The 21,469-nt window shown below is 45.5% G+C and overlaps 1 protein-coding gene across 2 annotated transcripts in view; it reads right to left on the reverse strand.

Annotated features, from left to right (window-relative positions):
• The window catches only part of LOC139757199 (arylsulfatase I-like), a 30,267-nt gene that overhangs the window by 2,273 nt on the left and 6,525 nt on the right, over positions 1-21,469 (reverse strand). For both annotated transcript variants that reach the window (XM_071677351.1, XM_071677350.1), the window contains exons 2-12: positions 9,898-10,038; positions 8,698-9,367; positions 8,107-8,270; positions 7,858-7,958; positions 7,342-7,466; positions 6,312-6,565; positions 5,239-5,416; positions 4,668-4,765; positions 4,404-4,540; positions 2,243-2,578; positions 804-955 (exon numbers count right to left, since the gene is read on the reverse strand). In XM_071677351.1, coding sequence (XP_071533452.1) covers positions 804-955; positions 2,243-2,578; positions 4,404-4,540; positions 4,668-4,765; positions 5,239-5,416; positions 6,312-6,565; positions 7,342-7,466; positions 7,858-7,958; positions 8,107-8,270; positions 8,698-9,367; positions 9,898-10,011 — 2,329 coding nt within the window. In that variant the 5' untranslated portion in view covers positions 10,012-10,038. The remainder of the gene's footprint in view (positions 1-803; positions 956-2,242; positions 2,579-4,403; positions 4,541-4,667; positions 4,766-5,238; positions 5,417-6,311; positions 6,566-7,341; positions 7,467-7,857; positions 7,959-8,106; positions 8,271-8,697; positions 9,368-9,897; positions 10,039-21,469) is intronic.

Consider the following 21,469-nt stretch of genomic DNA (forward strand, 5'->3'; position numbering starts at 1 on the left):
AAGACCCTAAACTTACAGCTACGTATCACAAGTTTCAGCATAATCGTAAATCCTGAGTGTGGTGACGAAGGTGTATGTAATAAGGACCTTATTACGAAGTGGGTAAATAGGATCATGTGAAATAGATACAATACATCTTTAAGAGACTTGTGTATTACAGGATCTGACGGGGTCTACTGGAAAAGATTGGAATATGTTATCATCGATTGGGGCTTGATATCGTGGTGAAAAATTTATGATTAAGAGAGTGTTATCATCAATTGGGGCTTGATATTGTGGTGAAAAATTCTATGATTAAGAGAATAGAGAATAACAAATGCTTCAGCTATAAGCTAGAGAGGTCTTAGAATACATCAATATGGAACCATAGACTGAATCTATGACAGACTGATGTCTTCTGTAAGGGGGAATGTATTAAAAGATATGATTCATTGTGTTCAAGATTTCTCTAAGGTCATAAAAGACAGGATGTAAACACTATCTTACAAATGGTGAAGTTATCGTAAGAAAATGAAAACCACCATTAAGGTTATGACTGCTGACACAAGCATAGGAAGGGCACCTCTTGAGGCAGAGGAACAACTCAACAACCCAGTGTTGCGAGAGAAAAACTCGAGCTTCTGGCAAATAATGCTAACACAAGGTTGTAAGAGTATGTTGTTACAACACCTTTGAAACAGTGCATTTAACCCAAATTTCTAACAGGTACTCTTCAAGTTGTAAGTTCTCAACAGAAGGTTGTAAGATTTTCTTTCTTTTAAGGTTATGAATTATGCCTTTCACACAGGAGCATCCCGACCGACCTTTGAGATTGTAGAGTATAACATTGTTCGGGTTGGTCCGTGTGTGCCACGTGGAACAGCATCGGGTACTGACGCCTCCCGCCACGTCCGAAGGTGGGACCCAGCCATCGTATCGCCCACCGCTGCCCACCACCAGCTTCCAGTTCCTGCGTCTGTGGCAGCAAGGACAAGGTCAGGTCAGGTCAGGTACATGGGAAGGACAGATAACGGGAGACCAAGTCAGGTCAGGTTAGGTCAGGTTAAGTGCATGGGAAAGGAGACAGATAACGGGAGACCTGATGGTCCATATCGAGTTTGTATGCTGGGGGACAGTACATGGGGAGGGAGAGATAAGACGAGAGCTGATGATAACGGAGTTATCCGTATGTTTACCTAGATAGTGTCAGGAGGCAAGGAGGAATGCAGGAGGCACCTCCTCACCCACCTCTCCCTCTGGATCAACTGTCGACAGGAAAAAAGGATGAGGAGTGTCGTGGTGAACAATGAGGGTGAGTTCATGCACAGGTTATGGATGGGGGTATGGATGGGAATATGCCAGAGTTCGCGGTAGGAGGTAATGGAAGGGGTAAGGTTAAGGGCAGGGTCTATGACAAGGATGACAGGGGAGTTTTTGGTAGAATGGATGGTAGGGTGATACAGGTACGGGTTAAGGCAGGGTTTGTGACAAGGATGACAGGGGAGTGTTTGGTAGAATGGATGGTAGGGTGATAAAAGTAGAGATCATGGTAGGATCTATATATCAGGGCCCAGGGTAGGAAGTATGGCAGGCAGTGTATATACTTTCGCCCCCAGCTAAAGCCCTCAGCACAGTTCGCCTGACTGTAATAAAAGCTGGACGAAGGATCATCTCTCTACATGATATTCCCACTGGTTCCTCTCCTATACTGGACTTGAACATCCTCCCACACAGTCCATCCCAGTCCTACCACACAACTCTCCACGGATGCCACAGACATCCTATTCCCTTGAAAATCTTCCATTCATCCCAGTCCTACCACACAACCCTCCACGGATGCCACAGACATCCTATTCCATTGAAAATCTTCCATTTACTTTTACCTTATTAACTAATCAATCGACTTTGTCCAATCACCTTAAACATGTCAATCGTTTTCTTTACTCTTTCTAAATCATATACCTCCATATGCCTACGTATGCTCTGTTGCTCTTTGTTGTTAAAGTAATCTTCAAATACCATTTTTATCATAGTGGCAATGTGAACAACTGTCGACTAACCACAGATAACGAACCATTTCAAACAAGAGAAAAATACCACAGACAGTTCGTGACTATAATAGGAAACTGTGAGGGGGAATGTGGGGCATAGGTGAGAATTATGAGTTACCCAGAGTCACTAATGCATAGGTTTCCTCATCCCTTGTTGGTCAGGCTGATGAAGGTATGTCATGTGAGTTTACGTCAAGTACGTGTGGTCATACCTGATGGCGCCTCTGAGGGGTCGCTTTCTCACATTATAGACGAAGGATACCCTCGGAGACTCGCTGTTCCTCACGATGGCCGGCCAGAGGTTCATCCCATCGGCCTCACTCTTCTGCTGTTCCTGCTGCTCCTCCTCCTCTTCCTCCTCCTCACCTCCGTCCAACTCATTGTCGGTCTCTTCCGCGTCGTCAGCTGTGAGGGAGAGGCTCCGCACCCACTGTGGGAAGTCCTCGAGATGTCTTGCATCCTGCTGGAGTGTCTGATCGTAGTGCCCAAAGGGATGGCCCTCAGCTACGTACAGCAGTGTCTTGTACCAGTCGACCACATGCATTAACCTGTGTGAGAGACAGAATGAGAGAGAGAGAGGGAAGGACCTTAGAACACAGGGAAAACGTCTTGTATATAAACGTTTAGGTCAAAGACACACACACGAGAAAGCCGCACAAACGTTTTTTAAACTACAGTGTGGAATGAAGATTTTTCTTGAAGTGATTACCATCAAAATAGATTGATGGAAGATGTCATATCAATCATGGCCCCAAAGATCTTTCTTATGAAGGAGCAACTTTGAAGTTTAGGTACACGCAATGACAAGTTTACTCCTTATGGATGTCCAATTCACTGGTGATAACGAGTGTTTCTGAAGGCTGTTCAGAGTGGGGTGATATAAGGTAATCACAGTCGAGGTTTTTTTTTGTCTTTTTGCTGACTGAAAGTGTTTTTTGAGGACACTCATAACCATCCCCTTTGGTGGGAAAGTCTTCAGAGTTCCCACATGGGGCACAAGCCAGGCAAGAAAGTCATACTGTGGGTCTCAAGGACATTGTGTGATGACTGAAGAAAAGGATATCGATATATTCAGAGAGAGAGAGAGAGAGAGAGAGAGAGAGGCAAGATCTTCAAGAGAACGTCTCTCGCACTTTATTTGGTATAATAAGGTTGCCTGGCAGCGTTCGGCATCAAGCACCCACACTGATGGTGTCAAAACGAATATAGTAACATCTGTCCTTAGTGACCATGACATGTTGACGGGTTCAAGCGTTCGTGGATGTGTCCCGCTCGGATGAGTGGATTACCGAGCCATGACGACGTCACCAAGCGAGTGATGACGTCATGAGTGATAATGCCCAACCCAGATGAGTGTCTGGCCATTGACATCACGCCGCGTGACGTCAGACAGCAGCCAGCTCAGCTGTTCTCGTTTGTAATGTTCAGATAAGCGGCGGGCGAGCAGGGAGAGAGAGAGAGAGAGAGAGAGAGAGAGAGAGAGAGAGAGAGAGAGGAGTGAAGAGGCCTTTTCTTCTTCTTCTTTCTTATATAAATAACTTCTTAAGCTTCTCTTTAAGCACTTATGTGTCCCTATTTTCATATGGCTCTTGGTTTTTATGAAGGACTTGTGCTTTTTTTTTACAAGTTAATGGCTATCATTTGATACGTACGTGATGATTTGACAAAGTGTGTTTGTGGTGTTTCTGATCTAATGATAAGGGGTGTTGGGAAAATGTGGGTGGGGAGATTACTGAGGTCGAAGAGGGGGGGGGAGACTAATGGAGAAAGGGGTGAGGTTAGGGGGAGTAGGGAGAGAAGTTAGGAAAACAAAATGATCGAAAACTTTAGGAAGTTGAGGTAGAGGAAGTCAAATGAAGTGAGAGAGAGAGAGAGAGAGAGAGAGAGAGAGAGAGAGAGAGAGAGAGAGAGAGAGAGAGAGAGAGAGAGAGAGAGAGAGAGAGAGGACTGGGGAGAGGAGGGAATGAGTGTGGGGAGGATATGGGGAATGGGGTGATAAGGGAAGTATTGTAGGATGGTTAAGATGGTTGATAGGGTGAGCTGTGGGGGAGGTGATGGGAAGAGTGTGTTGTGGTTGGTTATACACAGGTGTGAGTATATATTTATATGTGTGTGTGTGTGTGTGTGTGTGTACATGCTGGATCTATGTGCTTAGCTACATATCATGCGTGCCAAGCCACTTAACCTACATATCTGGCCACTTAACTCTTAAATCCGAGCTCTTGCACCGTGTATCCGACCACTTACCCCGTGCACAATGCCACTTGCCCCGTATAACCGACCAATTACTCCGTGTACACTGCCACTTACCCCGTATAACCGACCACTTACCCCGTGTACACTGCCACTTACCCCGTATAACCGACCACTTACCCCGTGTACTTGTATCCGGTTCGAGGCAAGAGGGGGGAATGAATGAAGGCCACGCCCCTTGTGCCCCCTTCGTACAGGCTCCCTTTGCTTCCCCTTAAGGGGAAGTTGTTACCCCCTGACCTTATGTTGCCACCGTTCTGAAAAAAAAAAGGGGAAGGATAGGTGAGGATGAGTGCTCTCTCTCTCTCTCTCTCTCTCTCTCTCTCTCTCTCTCTCTCTCTCTCTCTCTCTCTCTCTCTCTCTCTCTCTCTCTCTCTCCCTTACATCAGTGGTGAAGACGATGATCGAGTTTTCGTAGAGACCGGACCTCTTCAGCTGGGTCACAACTCGGCCCACCACCTCATCCAGGGCGCTCACCATGCCTGCAGGCGAAGCAACGACACAGCGATAAGACTGACATCACTAACTAGAAGGGCATTGATAAGGTAACTACAGTACCACAGTGGCAGGGCACTGATAAGGTGAGTACAGTACCACAGTGATATGAGTGATAAGATGATGCAGTAATACAGTTCGAACGAGACTTTAGAGTGATACAGTGATGTGACGTTACTTGGATTTATGTAGGGAGATGTATATACACACATCACTGCCAGTGGGGTCGGTTTGAACCCTGTGTCTTGCCAGGAAGCAGCGGATCCAGGAAATAACTAAAGGGATTAAGAGTATGTGTATATGTAAAGAATACATGAATAACGAAGAGAAGGATTAGAAAGGAAGGGTTTGGGAGGTTATGAACTGGGAGAGAGAGAGAGAGAGAGAGAGAGAGAGAGAGAGAGAGAGAGAGAGAGAGAGAGAGAGAGAGAGAGAGAGAGAGAGAGAGAGACTAGCTCACCGTGGAAGGTCCTTCGATTCAGGTTCTTCACGTTCTTGTGTCGCCTTTTGTACTTTAAAGGGACTTCGACGGGGCCGTGGACCGCCTGCAGCGACAGCAGGAGGAAGAGCGGGTTTTTGGTCGCCCCTGAGGCGCCGTGGTCGCGGATGACCTCCTCGGCTCGAGAGGCAAACAGCTCCTGAAGGAGAGGACACCGTTGTAGTCTCCGTAGACGGAGCATAAAATCGGTGGGACTTGAGAGTCAATATGTGACCCCATGGTGGACGCCAGTCGGGTCGTTGACCTGGGATGACTTGACCCGACCCACCTGGCTACCACGGTCGTCCAGTGACCCCACATGACCTGACTGACTACCATGAATCCTTAATGACTGCACCTCTCCAATGACCCCGCATGACCTGGCTAACTACCACGAGTCTTTAGAAATGGCATGCATTAAGAAGAGCGTCTCTGGACCCGTTTACGCACAAACTCGATAGTCTATAGAGGGATGAAGATACTCTATACAGCTTGCAACGTCCGCTAGAGATAGCGTGGTAACCTAAGATGTGGCGTGACGTCATGGGGTCACTAATGGCTCTGAGACCTTCCCTTTCTCCTCATGACTTTGTTACGGTTCGGTTGGCACGACGGGTGCCTGGCGCCCTCAAGTGCCTGAGTAAATGCATTAGGTGATCTTTCTTACTCAGAAGTGCACGCCTCGCTAAACAGCTCTCTGTGTATGTAGATATACATAAATACACATACATAATTATACATATATACACAACAAAGACAGATACATACACTTCTGGGAAGCCAGAGGGTCAGAAAAGCGTGTAAGCAAGAATGGATGATTTCTTACTCTTTCTTACACAGAAGTGCACGCCTCGCTTAACAGCTTTCTGTGTATGTATATATACATAAATACACATACATAACTATACATATATACACAACAAAGACAGATACATACACTTCTGGGAAGCCAGAGGGGGTCAGAAAAGCGTGTAAGCAAGAATGGATGATTAGGGATTGGAGAAGAGAAAGAGGAGGATTTCAAAATGTCCACAGAGTCTCTCATCCTTCCTTACGTTCGAGTAGACCCCCGTGGTGTTGTAGAGCGGCACGTTATTGAAGCGGAAGTCAAAGCCGCCATCCGGCATGTGTTCGGGCGTCAGCCACTGCTGTCCTATCTGGTTCCTGCGTTCCTCCTCCTCCTCCGAGGTCGAAGAACTCCCCGTCCCGAGCTCGAGGCGCTTGAGGTCGTCCTCCAAACTCGGACTTGGGTACCTGAAGGGATCGTGGTCGTCTGTGACTTCATTCTTCTGCAGCCAAAATGGTGAACCTGGGGGACAAAATAGATGGAAAATTGGAGGCCATTTCTCAATCCGTCTTCTGTAGTGACAAGACTAATTCAAATATCTTCAGGCATTTACCTTTGTTTCTATAAGATTTCAGTGACAAAATCTTATATCAGAAACTATTGAAGACTAGACTGGCATTGTCAGATAACATTATTTTTCGTTTTCTGTCCAATTAGAAATCAAATTTTCCGAGATTTACACAAAATCTATCAATATTGAATAGATATTACGAAAGAAATATGATATATGAGGAATTCCATCTTTCTTTTCCAAAGATGAAGAACGCGGCATACGACAAATAACATGCGGAAGTCACTAGTGCCAAACGACAAATTTTGACTTTGAAAAACAAGCACAGAGAAATCAGTCATTAGAGCCACAGTGTTGCTCCGTTGAATCTATACAGCGTATTTGTTTATTTGCCATTATGACACCCAGAACTCCTCCCTTCGTTACGGTGATATAAGCAAAACAAATCTATGAAATGTAAACACATGATATTCCTGTGAAAGTACATTAGCATTGTATATAGTTAGACGGAAGCCGAGTTGATGCCAACACCTTGCTTGCTTGCTTGCAGAAGTGGCACTTTTATGGTTGTGGGTACAAGCGCTCCTGAAAAATTTACTCCACCTTTGATGCACAAGGGGGTAACAGTCACTCCAGAAACTACAAGGGGGTATTCAGCCATGTTGGTAAAGGGGTTAGAAGCGTTCAAATGCCACTCTGATTATCAAAAGGGTCATCATACTTTTACCTTTCTTTGGGGATAATTTCTTGTACCTGCTGAAGTAAGTCTGACTGCCTAAGTAGAACCCGTAGAAGGAGTCGAACCCGCGCTTTGTCGGGGTGTAGGCCACGTTACAGTAGCCGAGGTGCCACCTGAAACACAACCAGGGAGACTCGTGAGAGAGAGAGAGAGAGAGAGAGAGAGAGAGAGAGAGAGAGAGAGAGAGAGAGAGAGAGAGAGAGAGAGAGAGAGGGTGTACCCACGAAGATTTTGTGTGGGGGTAAAAAAAAAAACAAAAAAGATCGTCTCCTTCTTACATCTTATAGAGTTTCTATTCTTTTTTTTCTTTTTTTTACTCACTGAAAGAAAGGCTAATCAAAGTGGGACAGAGACTAATTCCCTTCCTCCAAACAATGCTAGTACAAGTATGACTAGAAATCACACCTTATTGTCCTATAAGACTCGCAGGATATCGTACTTACATTCTGACTGTTTTTAAAAGACATTAGATTCCACTGTCTTGAAGAAAGGATCAAAACCTACTTGCCGACGAGGTGGGTCTTGTATCCTAGGTTCTTGAGGCGCTCAGGAAGGAGCGTCAGGGATGTGTTCAGTCCAGTGGGGCTCAGTGGAGAAGACGAGGCCTGCAGGGGAGATGGGAGAAAGAAAGGAGGACGTTAGTATGTGGTCCAGGTCAAGTGTGGTAGGGGGAGTTATGTGCCAGGGAGATGGTAGGTAGATGGTAGACCTTGAGGACCTCACTAACTTGATCTCTCTTGATGCTCTACTGACCTGTTTACCGTACCGGAAGGGGTAGATGCCCGTGAGGAGGGCGGCTCTGGACGGGGCACACAGGGGTAGGACGTAGTGGTTCTCCAGCACAACTCCTTTCCTGGCCAGGCGCAGGAGCTCTGGGGCCTTGATGTCCGGGTTATGCCACGGGACGTCATTGTAACCTGCGGGAGGAGGAGGATTCAGGGAGTTGTGTGTGTGTGTGTGTGTGTGTGTGTGTGTGAAAGCATGAGCAAAATCAGTGATAATGTGCTCGATAGAAAGAGAGAGAGAGAGAGAGAGAGAGAGAGAGAGAGAGAGAGAGAGAGAGAGAGAGAGAGAGAGAGAGAGAGAGAGAGAGTCACGTCTGAGGAAAGAAGAAGGAAACAGAATAAAAGACGAAAAAAAGGAAATAGAAAAAAAAAGGTGGTAACCCTTCCGTCACGATTAGTGTATCATACACTAGTGTAGATTAGTGTATCATACACTAGTATAGATTAGTGTATCATACACTGCTCATCCACCAAGATCTTTAACCATCAGACCTCATCCACCTTACCCTAACTTCATTACGTTATCTATGTCACGACACCGGCCGCCACAAAGACTCACCCAGATCATCCGCCAAAATGAAGATGATGTTTGGCGGTCGTCTCCTCCCTGCCCTTGAGTTCATTATGATCCTCATCAGCCTGTTCTTCCTCTTCAGCTCCTCCTGCAGGGTCTTCCTCAGTTTCTTCTCCTGTTGGAGCCTCTTCCTTTTCCTCCGCTCCTCCTTGCTGTTCCCTAGTCGCTGGCTGTCCCTGTCGCCCTTTAACTTGAGTGTCTGCCTCATTCTCTCGAGGTCGAGTGTCCCACCGACCTGCAGTTCTTCCCCTTGGTCGACCTGGCCACTGCCTTCCTCCGCCCCTCTGTCTACCTTCGTCCGAGCTGCGAGGTCTCTCTTCACTCTCGACCAGAGGATCTCACTCACCTCCCTCACTCCTACATCTTCCTCATCAACTGACCAGATATCTTCCTCCTCCTCCTCCTCCCTTTGATTCAACGGTGAATCTCCCTCGTTTCTAGACCAGGTGTTCTCTCCTCCCTCCCTTGGGGTCGAATCGCCCTCGTTGGTCGACCAAATGCTTCCTTTGCTTTTCGAGTCGAGTGGGTCGAGTTCAATCCCGTGTTCGAACCAGTTCTCTCCATCTGTGTTGTCGACCGCTGGATGAGGCACGACAGATCGTTGTAAGAATAGGATATGAGGGTCTTCTCGACGCTCGCCTCCGTCCTGGGTCACCTGGAAAGAGGTCAAAGGTCATTATGTCATCATACAGAAGGCGACAGATAAAGGACCACTTATTCTAGCGTCATACGTCATCAGATTGCACCTAAGAGTTGATAAGATTAAACTTTCTGGATCTAGTTAGACTAACAGCAAGATGGCATCACGCGTTGTCTTATTCCGTAAGAAGCCAGAGAATGATTGATATCATGCCGGTAATTGGCAATTATGGAAATGCAATGCAATTATCTTTCCAATTTCGTGGGTAATGCAACCGATTAATCTTTGGGAACGTCTTGCGATGATGTACCATAAACCAAGACAGGTAACATGTAAGAACCATACTTTGTCATGTATATATATATATATATATATATATATATATATATATATATATATATATATATATATATATATATGTATAGTTCCCCTCATGACCACCATGATCATAGAATGATGCTCTCACTTCCCCTTACCAACCCCTCTACACCTACTCTCCCTGTTCTCCACAACCCCACAGCCCCTTCTGTAACCCCTCGCCTCACCTGGTGAAGACGTCGGTCGTTCTTGGCTGTGTCGTTGTGGTCGTCGCCGGAGCTCCACGACGAGACCAGCATCCCTGAGAGGAGCAGGAGGGGCTTCACTGTGGGCAGCAGCATCTTGGTCAACCTCCACGTCGCTCACTCCTGCAAGATCACAGAGGTTATATCCCTTGTCTCTTGCAAGGTCAGGTTCCTAAGTCCTGCATAAAGGGTGAGGGATAAGGGACATGTGGTCATAATAAAAGGTCAAGTGTGATATTAAATGATTTTAGGTCTATTTGTCAAGTCAATTGTTCTTACGTAAGATCAAGTGTTCTCATGTAAGGGTCTGTGTTCTTTTGTAAGGTCAAAAGTTCTCTCGTCAGGTCAGATGATGATCTTGTATAAGGTGAACTGTTCTCATGTAATGCCACGTGTTCTCGAGTAAGTTCAGGTGTTCTCGTGTAAGGTCATGTGTTTTCAGGTGGTCACAGGGGGTGTTATGGGGGGGGGGTTTACAGATGTCTATTGGTCTCATAACTCTGAGGTCTCTATCATAGACATCATGGGGTAGGGCTCTGTTTCATATATGTACCTAATGATTACGAAACACTTATTCTAATAATATATATATTATCCCTGGGGATAGGGGAGCAAGAATACTTCCCACGTATTCCCTGCGTGTCGTAGAAGGCGACTAAAAGGGGAGGGAGCGGGGGGCTGGAAATCCTCCCCTCTCATTTTTTTTTTAATTTTCCAAAAGAAGGAACAGAGAATTGGGCCAGGTGAGGGTAGTCCCTCAAAGGCCCAGTCATCTGTTCTTAACGCTACCTCGCTAATGCGGGAAATGGCGAATAGTTTGAAAGAAAGAAAGAAAAAAATATATATATATATGTATATATATATATATAATATATATATATATATATATATATATATATATATATATATATATATATATATATATATATATATATATATAAATCATTCCTTTCTCGTGATCTTCACTATAAGATAGACATACAATGTCTTCGTGGGTACATCATATTTTTTTTTTCTTGCAATGGTTTAGCTTCGAGAAGCAGATGAGTCATGCCACAGATGGCCGGGGGAAACATCTGTTCCCAGCATAAAAAGAAAACAAAAAAGAAAGAAATCATGATCCCCACGCCTCTCGTTACCTTACTAACAAATAAACTGGAGGGTTTAATGACTCTTAAGAGGTATATAAAACGTAAGGATGGCTCACTCAAGTGGGAGACAATACACTGCAGCAGACGAAGGTATAAAAAAAAAAATGATAATGTTTAGGTGCCGTGCATTGTGGGAGGAGCTGACGATAATCCAGCCGCCAGATGGCCAAGACGTTATATTTTGTTCCACGTAATGAAGGGTTAGTTTCTTATCTTCTTAAGATCTTAGTTTATAAACAAAGAGTTTAGTAAGTGTGGTGGACGTGCCGTGGATTTGTGATATTGCGTCAGACATCTTGGAAAAGCGAAGATGTTTATGACCATAACAATGTCAATGCATCTTGGGGATATAGAGATCTTTGCAGTGAACGTAAATGAAATGGTAGACATCTTCATAGTTTACCGCAAACTTTGAGTTTACACGTAACCAACTGGAGTACACCAATCTCACCTCCTCCCTGTCGAACCAGCTAAGTAAACCTTTCGGATCTCCTCGAATCAACCGAACCACCTAACCGAAGCTTCGATGCTCCGATCACGCCAATCGAACCGCTTCATGAAACGTACCGGATCTTTTCCCGTATCAGACTACAGCCTGAACTCACCATACACAGTAAGTGAGTAGTAGAACTTCATCATCCTTCTTCATAGGTCCTGAAATGCCCTTGCATTCACTGTGAGAGTCTGTGTGTGTGTTCTTAGGATCATCTCCAACACCTGAAGGAGGAGGTGGTGGTTATAACTTGACGGTGACAACAATGAGTGGTCCGGACAGGCGATAGAAATTAAGGCCACCACTGGACCCTGTGGTGTGGTGTCACCACTGCCCCTACCTCACCACAGTCTCCCAAATTAGATACGTCCTTCCTGTCATTTCTCTACCATGCGTTGCGTAACGCCTGCGTATATATCATGAAATAAACTCTGTCTGTAGGCGATGCGTCTTGTGTCGGAGCGCGATTTGAATTATGTTTGGCGGCTGCCAATGAGAGACGATTACGCATATCCTTTGAGCTGATTGGTTCTCGCACTGGGGTAGCCGATCACGTGACCCCAGCACTGTATTATAAGCGGCGGAACTTTGCTTCGCCTCTTCCTATCAGCGACTCCTTCTCTTCCTTGTTCTGAGAAGCAATGTACCGAGATTTTTCTACTTCGTGAACCATCCTATTACGCCAGAGAAGCAGTTCCATTTGTATAGGGTCAAGCTGTTCGCTCCAAGCTGCACAGACGAGCTGTCTACAAGCTTTACAGCCAAGTTTTCTACAAGCTTGCTCAGTCATTTTGTCCGTAACCCATTTACAACCTGGGCAGCCGAGTTGTGTACAACTTCGTCCACTGACTTGTTTTCAAGCTGTCCTCAGACCTTCTGTCTCTCATATGTCTGTCACTGAGCCGTCTATGCCTGATCTCTCTGTCCCTGAACCGTCAATCCCAGAGCCATCTGTCTCTTGATCTGTCTGTCCCTTAACCGTCAACCATTGTGTCCTCTGTCCCTGATCTGTCTTTGCCTTATCTGCTCCTTCTGTTTATACCATGGAAGGCTGGGAGTAAGCAAGAACCAAAGATAACAAACATGCACATCAAACACGTCCTTACTGAATCTAACAGTCTTCCCTGGGATCACATGCATCCCCTGGGACTGTACAGATATCCCGGGGGGCCTCTGGCTATAGACTGGTCTCAAGGGTACTATCACCAGTTTAACTGCTAACTGTTGGTGAAAATACTGACTGTTACCCAGTCGAATAAGGGACCAGTTGCTGTGTCGTCCATAGCCAGCCACCCACCCATCCACCCCCATCTGTTGAGTGAGTGGTTGAAACACTGTGTTGCCTTTGATGTTCACTGTTCGTACGACCTTTCCTTTATGCCATCTTGCCTTGGCAAGGGAGGAGGAGGAGGAGGGGAAATATATCCACTCCTTCGTGACGCAAGGGATGCATACGTCATGACGTCCAGCTACGAACGCGAATCCGACGGTCTATTGCGACCGTGACAAATGACTTAAGGACATTGATTTCTTGTCGCGTCTCAGCTGCAAGGTCGTGTGTCTCTCGAGCGTACCCAGAGGTATTGTTAGAGGTCAGGCTTGTTGTTATTTATACGCAAGGGATTGCTTGGCCTCCTTTTCTTTTTTATATATGTATTATTATTATTATTATTAGCAGCGGTATCACTGACATTACTGGGGGCTGGGCTGGGCTGGGTGGTCAGCTCTCTCTCTCTCTCTCCGAGTGTTCGCCAGTGAGTGATGCAACGCTTACACGTGTGTGTGTGTGCGCTCTCTCTCTCTCTCTCTCTCTCTCTCTCTCTCTCTCTCTATCTATCTCTATTTATCTATCTATCTATCTATCTATCTATCTATCCATCTCAAGCGAGTTTTTTTTTTATTATTACCTTTTTGGAACGTCCTCGCTGGCTTTTATATACGTGATATAAACCTGACCAGCCACTTACCATCATTGACACCAACTACCATCACCTCAACCACAATCTCCACCACCACCACCACCACCACCATCACCACCACCACCAACACCACCACCATCACCTCAACCACCATCACCTCCACCACCACCACCACCACCACCATCACCACCACCACCAACACCACCACCATCACCTCAACCACCATCACCTCCACCACCACCACCACCACCACCATCACCACCACCACCAACACCACCACCATCACCTCAACCACCATCTCCACCACCACCAACACCACCACCATCACCTCAACCACAATCTCTACCACCACCATCACCTCAACCACCATCTCCACCACCACCATCACCTCAACCAACACCACCACCATCACCACAGTAATCATCAGCAGAAAGAAAGAAAAGAATAAGTTCGAACATAATGATCCTGAAAAGCAACTTGTAAGAAAAAAAAAATCGTCCATATTGTGAAACTGTAAAGTAAACACTTATCATATGGAAGCTTCGTGTTAACATACGAGTCAATGTTAATGTTAATATGGCATTAACAAACATCCTAAGCTGGATTTCGTAGTTCTATTTTCAACTGGACATACAAAACCCGTGTGTGAACATATGGCACCCAGCACGAAGCGGGTGTCGACCAGACCTGTTTGTGTGTGTGTGGGCGGCAGCGGCCACGTGTAGGTCTAGGCGCTGGGCGTGGGCGTGGGTGAGGGTACGAAGTAGCATGACTGTCAATTGTCACAGCTGCAGGCATGATGGGCTAGCCTCACTCTCCCTGGCTGGTGGGAGGGTGTTCAGTGCCTCTTCCTGGCCAGCTAGCCACTCCTCCTGTATTATCTGGTCGACACGGTGGTATAGTGAGGACGGATGGACCCACAGTGTACCACTGTGACACCTCTGCGTGCCAGATATCGCCCAGAGATTCATGGACGACTGTCTCTATCATTCATACAGCCACGGTGACCCTCCTCCAACAACAGCATCAAAAAGAAATGCTCATTCCTCAGAGAGGTTCCTCAAGGTTGCGTCTTGTCACCGACAATGTTTATGACTCATGCAGCAGATACACCCTGCCCTCACCCCCAACCTTCCAGCAGAAAACACATGTAAGGTCATCTTTGACGTAGAAGAAAAAGATATCCACAGAAAATGCAGTCTTCAAAAGCTCACTTCCAAGCCATGCCGACATTGCACAGTTCGATTGGCTTTGAGAAAGACAGGGTAGATGGAACGTGAAATAAGTTTACAATTGTCGTTCTGGCATGAGTAACACTTAAGGAACGTTATGATAAAGGTATATCGAATATTACACCGGAGAAGGTGTAAGATTTTGAGCCACACACTAACATCATGAGGTTTTGATCACTACAAAGTAACCCTGACATGTTTGTAGATCCTGGTGCAGGCTAGGAGGAGCCAGAAACTACATCTGGTAGATGACGGACGCGCACACGCACACACACACACACACACACACACACACACACACACACACCGCATTCATACAGTCTGCCTCTGAAGACATTTTTGCTATGTATCACAGAGCTGTTCATATAACTGATGGATGAGAGAAGACAGCTTCCCCTTACATCTCCATCATATACTAAGCTTTACACACGACTTCTTGCCTCAGCATTCAGCATCTTCGAGTGAGAGTTCAATGCAAGTTACACAATTGGACGTCAAGTCACTAAATCGCTAGTTTATATACGTCATGTGACGGTACGCCCTCACCCGTTACGGCCGTCACGTACGACTCTTATATAGCAGGTCTGGGTTGTAGGTCAGTGAGGAGGGAGGGTCCCAGGGGAAGGTTACTGAATGGAGACACAACAGGGTAATACCCTATCCCGTGTTAGGTGATCTGACCTCACTCAGAGGCCTACCGTACTTCTCTCTGATCAGCTTGCCGATGGGGTCGTTCTTATAATCCACCTAGAGTTAGTTTTCTGTCCTGCAGCTGATGATATAGAGGGTGGGTCAAGATGCCATCGAAAATTAGGCTGACAGCTAAATGGGTCTGAGACCTGAGTGTTCAATTGTATGTTGGTAGTTGCTGGATCTCCCTTAAATGTTCATCCTCCACCTTACCTTCCTACACCCGACCATATCAGCTACCATCCATGGTCGAGAAGATCCATATGAAGCCTCACCTCCCCACGATGGAGACAGTAGATTCGTATTGTTTAACATTTCCAAACTTCAGGTGAAGATGCAGAACGCACGAGCGCAAAATCGTGTGTAAATCTCGTGGAGTTATGGAGGAGATATGTTCGCTCACTCCTAAAATGAGGGTAACCTTATGAGGCAAGGACTGATTACAGTTGAGTATGCTTAGGAAAAAGGAACATTATAATCAAGACCAAATGGGTACTTAAGAGTCATTCAGACGAAAGGGACTTTGAAGAAAGGGTCATTGACTCACATAAAGAGCAAACGTGAGGAACTGATGATTAAGTTCTTAAGTTAACACTGAAGACACGTCCCGAGCTGTGTCAGTCTCGGATGAAAGTGCGATTGTGGAGAACACTGAAGGGATCAGACACAATGTTAATTTAGCTCATGAAGGATCTAGACTCATGAATGAGTGTAGAACCCATTTTAGACACAAGGGCTCATTGGTGTCTTGATCCGCGCGCTTGAGGAATGTGTTGAAACTCTCGATTGACCACTTGAGATGCTGTTTAGAAACTCGCTAGATGGGTAATGGATACTAAAGTAGTCGAAGAGAGCAAGCATTGTACCCATCATTAAGATGGGAACAATAAACTGTCATCTTAGCAATTGCTGTATACACAAACACTGTTGAAACGATAACTTAGAAACTAAGAAACTGTAAGTTTTTGTTAGCAGGAATTGCTTAATTGTGAGGCATCAAAAACTCAGAGGAAGTTCATGGCAGCATGGATGTTTACGCTACTTAAGAACATGGTGGATTTGATGTTTCTTTTAGATTACCAAAAGGTATTTAACACTGTTCTTTTAGGAAACTAATGAAAAAAAAAGTATAGACTTATAGTAGATGGTTAGAAAACTTCCTAATTCGTAGTGAAACAGACGTTATATATGCCAGAGATGCATTGTCAATCTGGATGAATTAGATATTGGTGTTTCAAAAGTCACTCTCCACCTGGGATCTAGTGTTATTCTTGATTAGTGTCACGGATGTGACAGAGGGACTTGAATCCCACTTGAGCACGTTGGCTTACGACGTCAGATTTGTGCGAGAAATGCAAAACATTTCTTCAGTCCAAACCATCTACAAAGGGACATGTACAAGTTTCAACAGTGATTGAGTACATAGCCACAGGAAGTCAGATATTAGATGTACAACGGTCAAACTTGGGGAGAAAAGATCACCTAGACCAGACAATAACTTACACTTACAAGGAGTAAAACCACAAAAGAACTTAGGGTAAACTTAGGTAAACTTTGTGCTTAACCTCGTCACCAGAAACCCACAGTATATTGGTGTAAGGAAACAGATCATATTGGCAGTCAGTCTGAGAGTCGCCCTTAAGTACATAGTCTAGATGTTTACAAATATCTTACCCACATATTTAGACAATATGTTCGGTTATGATTCACAGTATAATTGCCTTAAAGATATTCATTGAGCTGCTCAAAAGATCTCCATGTTGCCTGCAGCATGTGATGAAAATCAGTCTTGAACTTACTATAGCTGAGCTTTGAGATGAAGATAACAGCCTCAAATTGGCCCTTGTGAGAAGACATGAGGATTAGCGACAAGATAACCACCTCTATTTTAGATAGCAAGGGACGATTCCACCAGCAGGGTGTCGTAGAAAGCTGCTATAAACAGGAGTTAGAAGAAATGTGAGAAAAGCGTATATGACAATGTGCGACACAGATGTTTGCATTCTAAGCCTCTTACCTATGGCTTCTCAACCTCTCTCGGTTCTCTGGTGCATAACTCTCCCTTCCAGTCCGTCCCTTCGCGGTATTCGTGAGTGGAGAGCCACACGTCTCTCTTCTCTCACCCAGTAAACTTTGGCGTCCCCCAGGATCCTATTCTATCGCCTATCCTCTTTCCTCTCTAGATTATCAAAGATCTTCTGTCTTGTCACATCTAACCATGTTTATCATTTCGCCGTCGATTCCACACTACATACTTCAACTTGCCTATTGTCCCTTCCTCATTCCAGTACTAGTTCTTTCTCTCATACTGAACATATATCTCTCTCTCTCTCTTGAACTCTGAACTATGCAGCATCTTGGGATAATAGGGAGGCAATAGCGAGGTTAGAATTGATAATGCCTAAACGCTAGTTACATCTATATATTTTTACATCTATATATTAGTTTTCAAGACACTAGATTTCAACCTTGCAATACGAAAAATCATGTTGGGTAGGATCAGTTCTTTCACTCTAGTGTAGTCACCTTACATAGTTGATTTGAGAAATAACTGCCTCCCAAAAGCTCTGGATATTGTTGAGATGGTGGAATTATTCGTCGTGTGAAGCATCAAGAATCAACACTGGCTTCTCACGTGAGTGAAAGTGGCGTTTGGAAAGATGGGTTGGTTCTCCACCTCCATTTCTCTCTCTCTCTCTCTCTCTCTCTCTCTCTCTCTCTCTCTCTCTCTCTCTCTCTCTCTCTCTCTCTCTCTCCCTTCCACAGGTGCTGTTTCCTATCACTGCTCTCGCGGGCTGCCTACGCGTGTCTCACCTGCTGGACCCGCAACACTTGTTTGGCTGCTTCTTCCCATAGTTTATGTGTGGAGACTCGAGGCCACATGAGGCATGACCGTTATGATACGTCTAGCTTTCCTATAAACAGCGAAGCTGTGGAATACTATTCCTTTCCTTGTCTTCTTTTCTCCCTAAAAGCTTTGACCCTTAGAAATTAGGTCTAAAAACACCGGTATCTATCTCTCGATCCATTTATCTATCTATCTATCTACCTATATATATATATATATATATATATATATATATATATATATATATATATATTGTGCTGGCGGGAGTAAGGTTGTTACTACACAACGATTCAGAAATCATGTCACTGTGCTGAGAACCCAAAGGCCCCAGAGACCCAGTCCTGTAGCTAGCGGGAGGGCAAGGTCACACCGGTGTCTGGTCCGGGGGCCAGCCAAGCCAAGCGGCGTGGCTTCAGAACCACAGCGAAGGTCGTAAAAACTCGTCTGGTGCAGGGGAGTCACCCTGCAGGGAGAGTAAGGGAGCTATGTATACCCCAGCTGGTCTTCTCCCCTTCTCTCCCTGAATTACGTAAGGGGCTTGACCACTTGGTAAACACGCTAGCTCCCTGAATGGTTTCAAGCGCTGTTCGAGAGAGTAGGGAGGTGATTTGAAGCCTACATGGCAGTTACGGTTGTTATACATGTTCCTAGTTGTCGTTTATGGCCACCTATGGACCAAGACGGGCCACAAAGGAGCGAAAGAGCGGCAAAAATTGGGATCGAGAGCGAGAGAGATGGCCACTGAAGACGAGCGTGGCCACAGGTGAACCAGGTGTGGCCAAGTGAGTGTGGCAGCAGTGTTAAGAGATCGTGTTGAGGTGACCGCTATGGCAGGTGTGGCCAGATCAAACCCAGTCCTCAGGTGGCCACGTGTGGCTAGAGAGGTGACCACCACAACCACAGCTCCTCCCTCCCACAGCGTACGCCTCCCCACCTCCTACCATTAGCCGGAGAGGTCCCAGCTCCTCCTCTGTCGCAGTGTTACATCTTTTCCGATAGTCATATCCGACGTCGTGTCTCTCATTTCTCCCCCGTGCATCTCCCTCCAGCTTTACACGAACGTGCAAATGGTGATCCAAGAACTTGTTTTGCCTACGTATCTTGAGCAAGTGACTAATGGAGATCCACCCATCAGAATGTCCATTCATAAGCTGTAGGTATTGGCTATGATCGTCCACCCATCAGAATGTCCATTCATAAGCTGTAGGTATTGGCTATGATCGTCCACCCATCAGAATGTCCATTCATAAGCTGTAGGTATTGGCTATGATCGTCCACCCATCAGAATGTCCATTCATAAGCTGTAGGTATTGGCTATGATCGTCCACCCATCAGAATGTCCATTCATAAGCTGTAGGTATTGGCTATGATCGTCCACCCATCAGAATGTCCATTCATAAGCTGTAGGTATTGGCTATGATCGTCCACCCATCAGAATGTCCATTCATAAGCTGTAGGTATTGGCTATGATCGTCCACCCATCAGAATGTCCATTCATAAGCTGTAGGTATTGGCTATGATCGTCCACCCATCAGAATGTCCATTCATAAGCTGTAGGTATTGGCTATGATCGTCCACCCATCAGAATGTCCATTCATAAGCTGTAGGTATTGGCTATGATCGTCCACCCATCAGAATGTCCATTCATAAGCTGTAGGTATTGGCTATGATCGTCCACCCATCAGAATGTCCATTCATAAGCTGTAGGTATTGGCTATGATCGTCCACCCATCAGAATGTCCATTCATAAGCTGTAGGTATTGGCTATGATCGTCCACCCATCAGAATGTCCATTCATAAGCTGTAGGTATTGGCTATGATCGTCCACCCATCAGAATGTCCATTCATAAGCTGTAGGTATTGGCTATGATCGTCCACCCATCAGAATGTCCATTCATAAGCTGTAGGTATTGGCTATGATCGTCCACCCATCAGAATGTCCATTCATAAGCTGTAGGTATTGGCTATGATCGTCCACCCATCAGAATGTCCATTCATAAGCTGTAGGTATTGGCTATGATCGTCCACCCATCAGAATGTCCATTCATAAGCTGTAGGTATTGGCTATGATCGTCCACCCATCAGAATGTCCATTCATAAGCTGTAGGTATTGGCTATGATCGTCCACCCATCAGAATGTCCATTCATAAGCTGTAGGTATTGGCTATGATCGTCCACCCATCAGAATGTCCATTCATAAGCTGTAGGTATTGGCTATGATCGTCCACCCATCAGAATGTCCATTCATAAGCTGTAGGTATTGGCTATGATCGTCCACCCATCAGAATGTCCATTCATAAGCTGTAGGTATTGGCTATGATCGTCCACCCATCAGAATGTCCATTCATAAGCTGTAGGTATTGGCTATGATCGTCCACCCATCAGAATGTCCATTCATAAGCTGTAGGTATTGGCTATGATCGTCCACCCATCAGAATGTCCATTCATAAGCTGTAGGTATTGGCTATGATCGTCCACCCATCAGAATGTCCATTCATAAGCTGTAGGTATTGGCTATGATCGTCCACCCATCAGAATGTCCATTCATAAGCTGTAGGTATTGGCTATGATCGTCCACCCATCAGAATGTCCATTCATAAGCTGTAGGTATTGGCTATGATCGTCCACCCATCAGAATGTCCATTCATAAGCTGTAGGTATTGGCTATGATCGTCCACCCATCAGAATGTCCATTCATAAGCTGTAGGTATTGGCTATGATCGTCCACCCATCAGAATGTCCATTCATAAGCTGTAGGTATTGGCTATGATCGTCCACCCATCAGAATGTCCATTCATAAGCTGTAGGTATTGGCTATGATCGTCCACCCATCAGAATGTCCATTCATAAGCTGTAGGTATTGGCTATGATCGTCCACCCATCAGAATGTCCATTCATAAGCTGTAGGTATTGGCTATGATCGTCCACCCATCAGAATGTCCATTCATAAGCTGTAGGTATTGGCTATGATCGTCCACCCATCAGAATGTCCATTCATAAGCTGTAGGTATTGGCTATGATCGTCCACCCATCAGAATGTCCATTCATAAGCTGTAGGTATTGGCTATGATCGTCCACCCATCAGAATGTCCATTCATAAGCTGTAGGTATTGGCTATGATCGTCCACCCATCAGAATGTCCATTCATAAGCTGTAGGTATTGGCTATGATCGTCCACCCATCAGAATGTCCATTCATAAGCTGTAGGTATTGGCTATGAT

The sequence above is a fragment of the Panulirus ornatus genome, chromosome 25 (assembly GCF_036320965.1).
Source record: "Panulirus ornatus isolate Po-2019 chromosome 25, ASM3632096v1, whole genome shotgun sequence".
Taxonomy (NCBI): domain Eukaryota; kingdom Metazoa; phylum Arthropoda; class Malacostraca; order Decapoda; family Palinuridae; genus Panulirus; species Panulirus ornatus.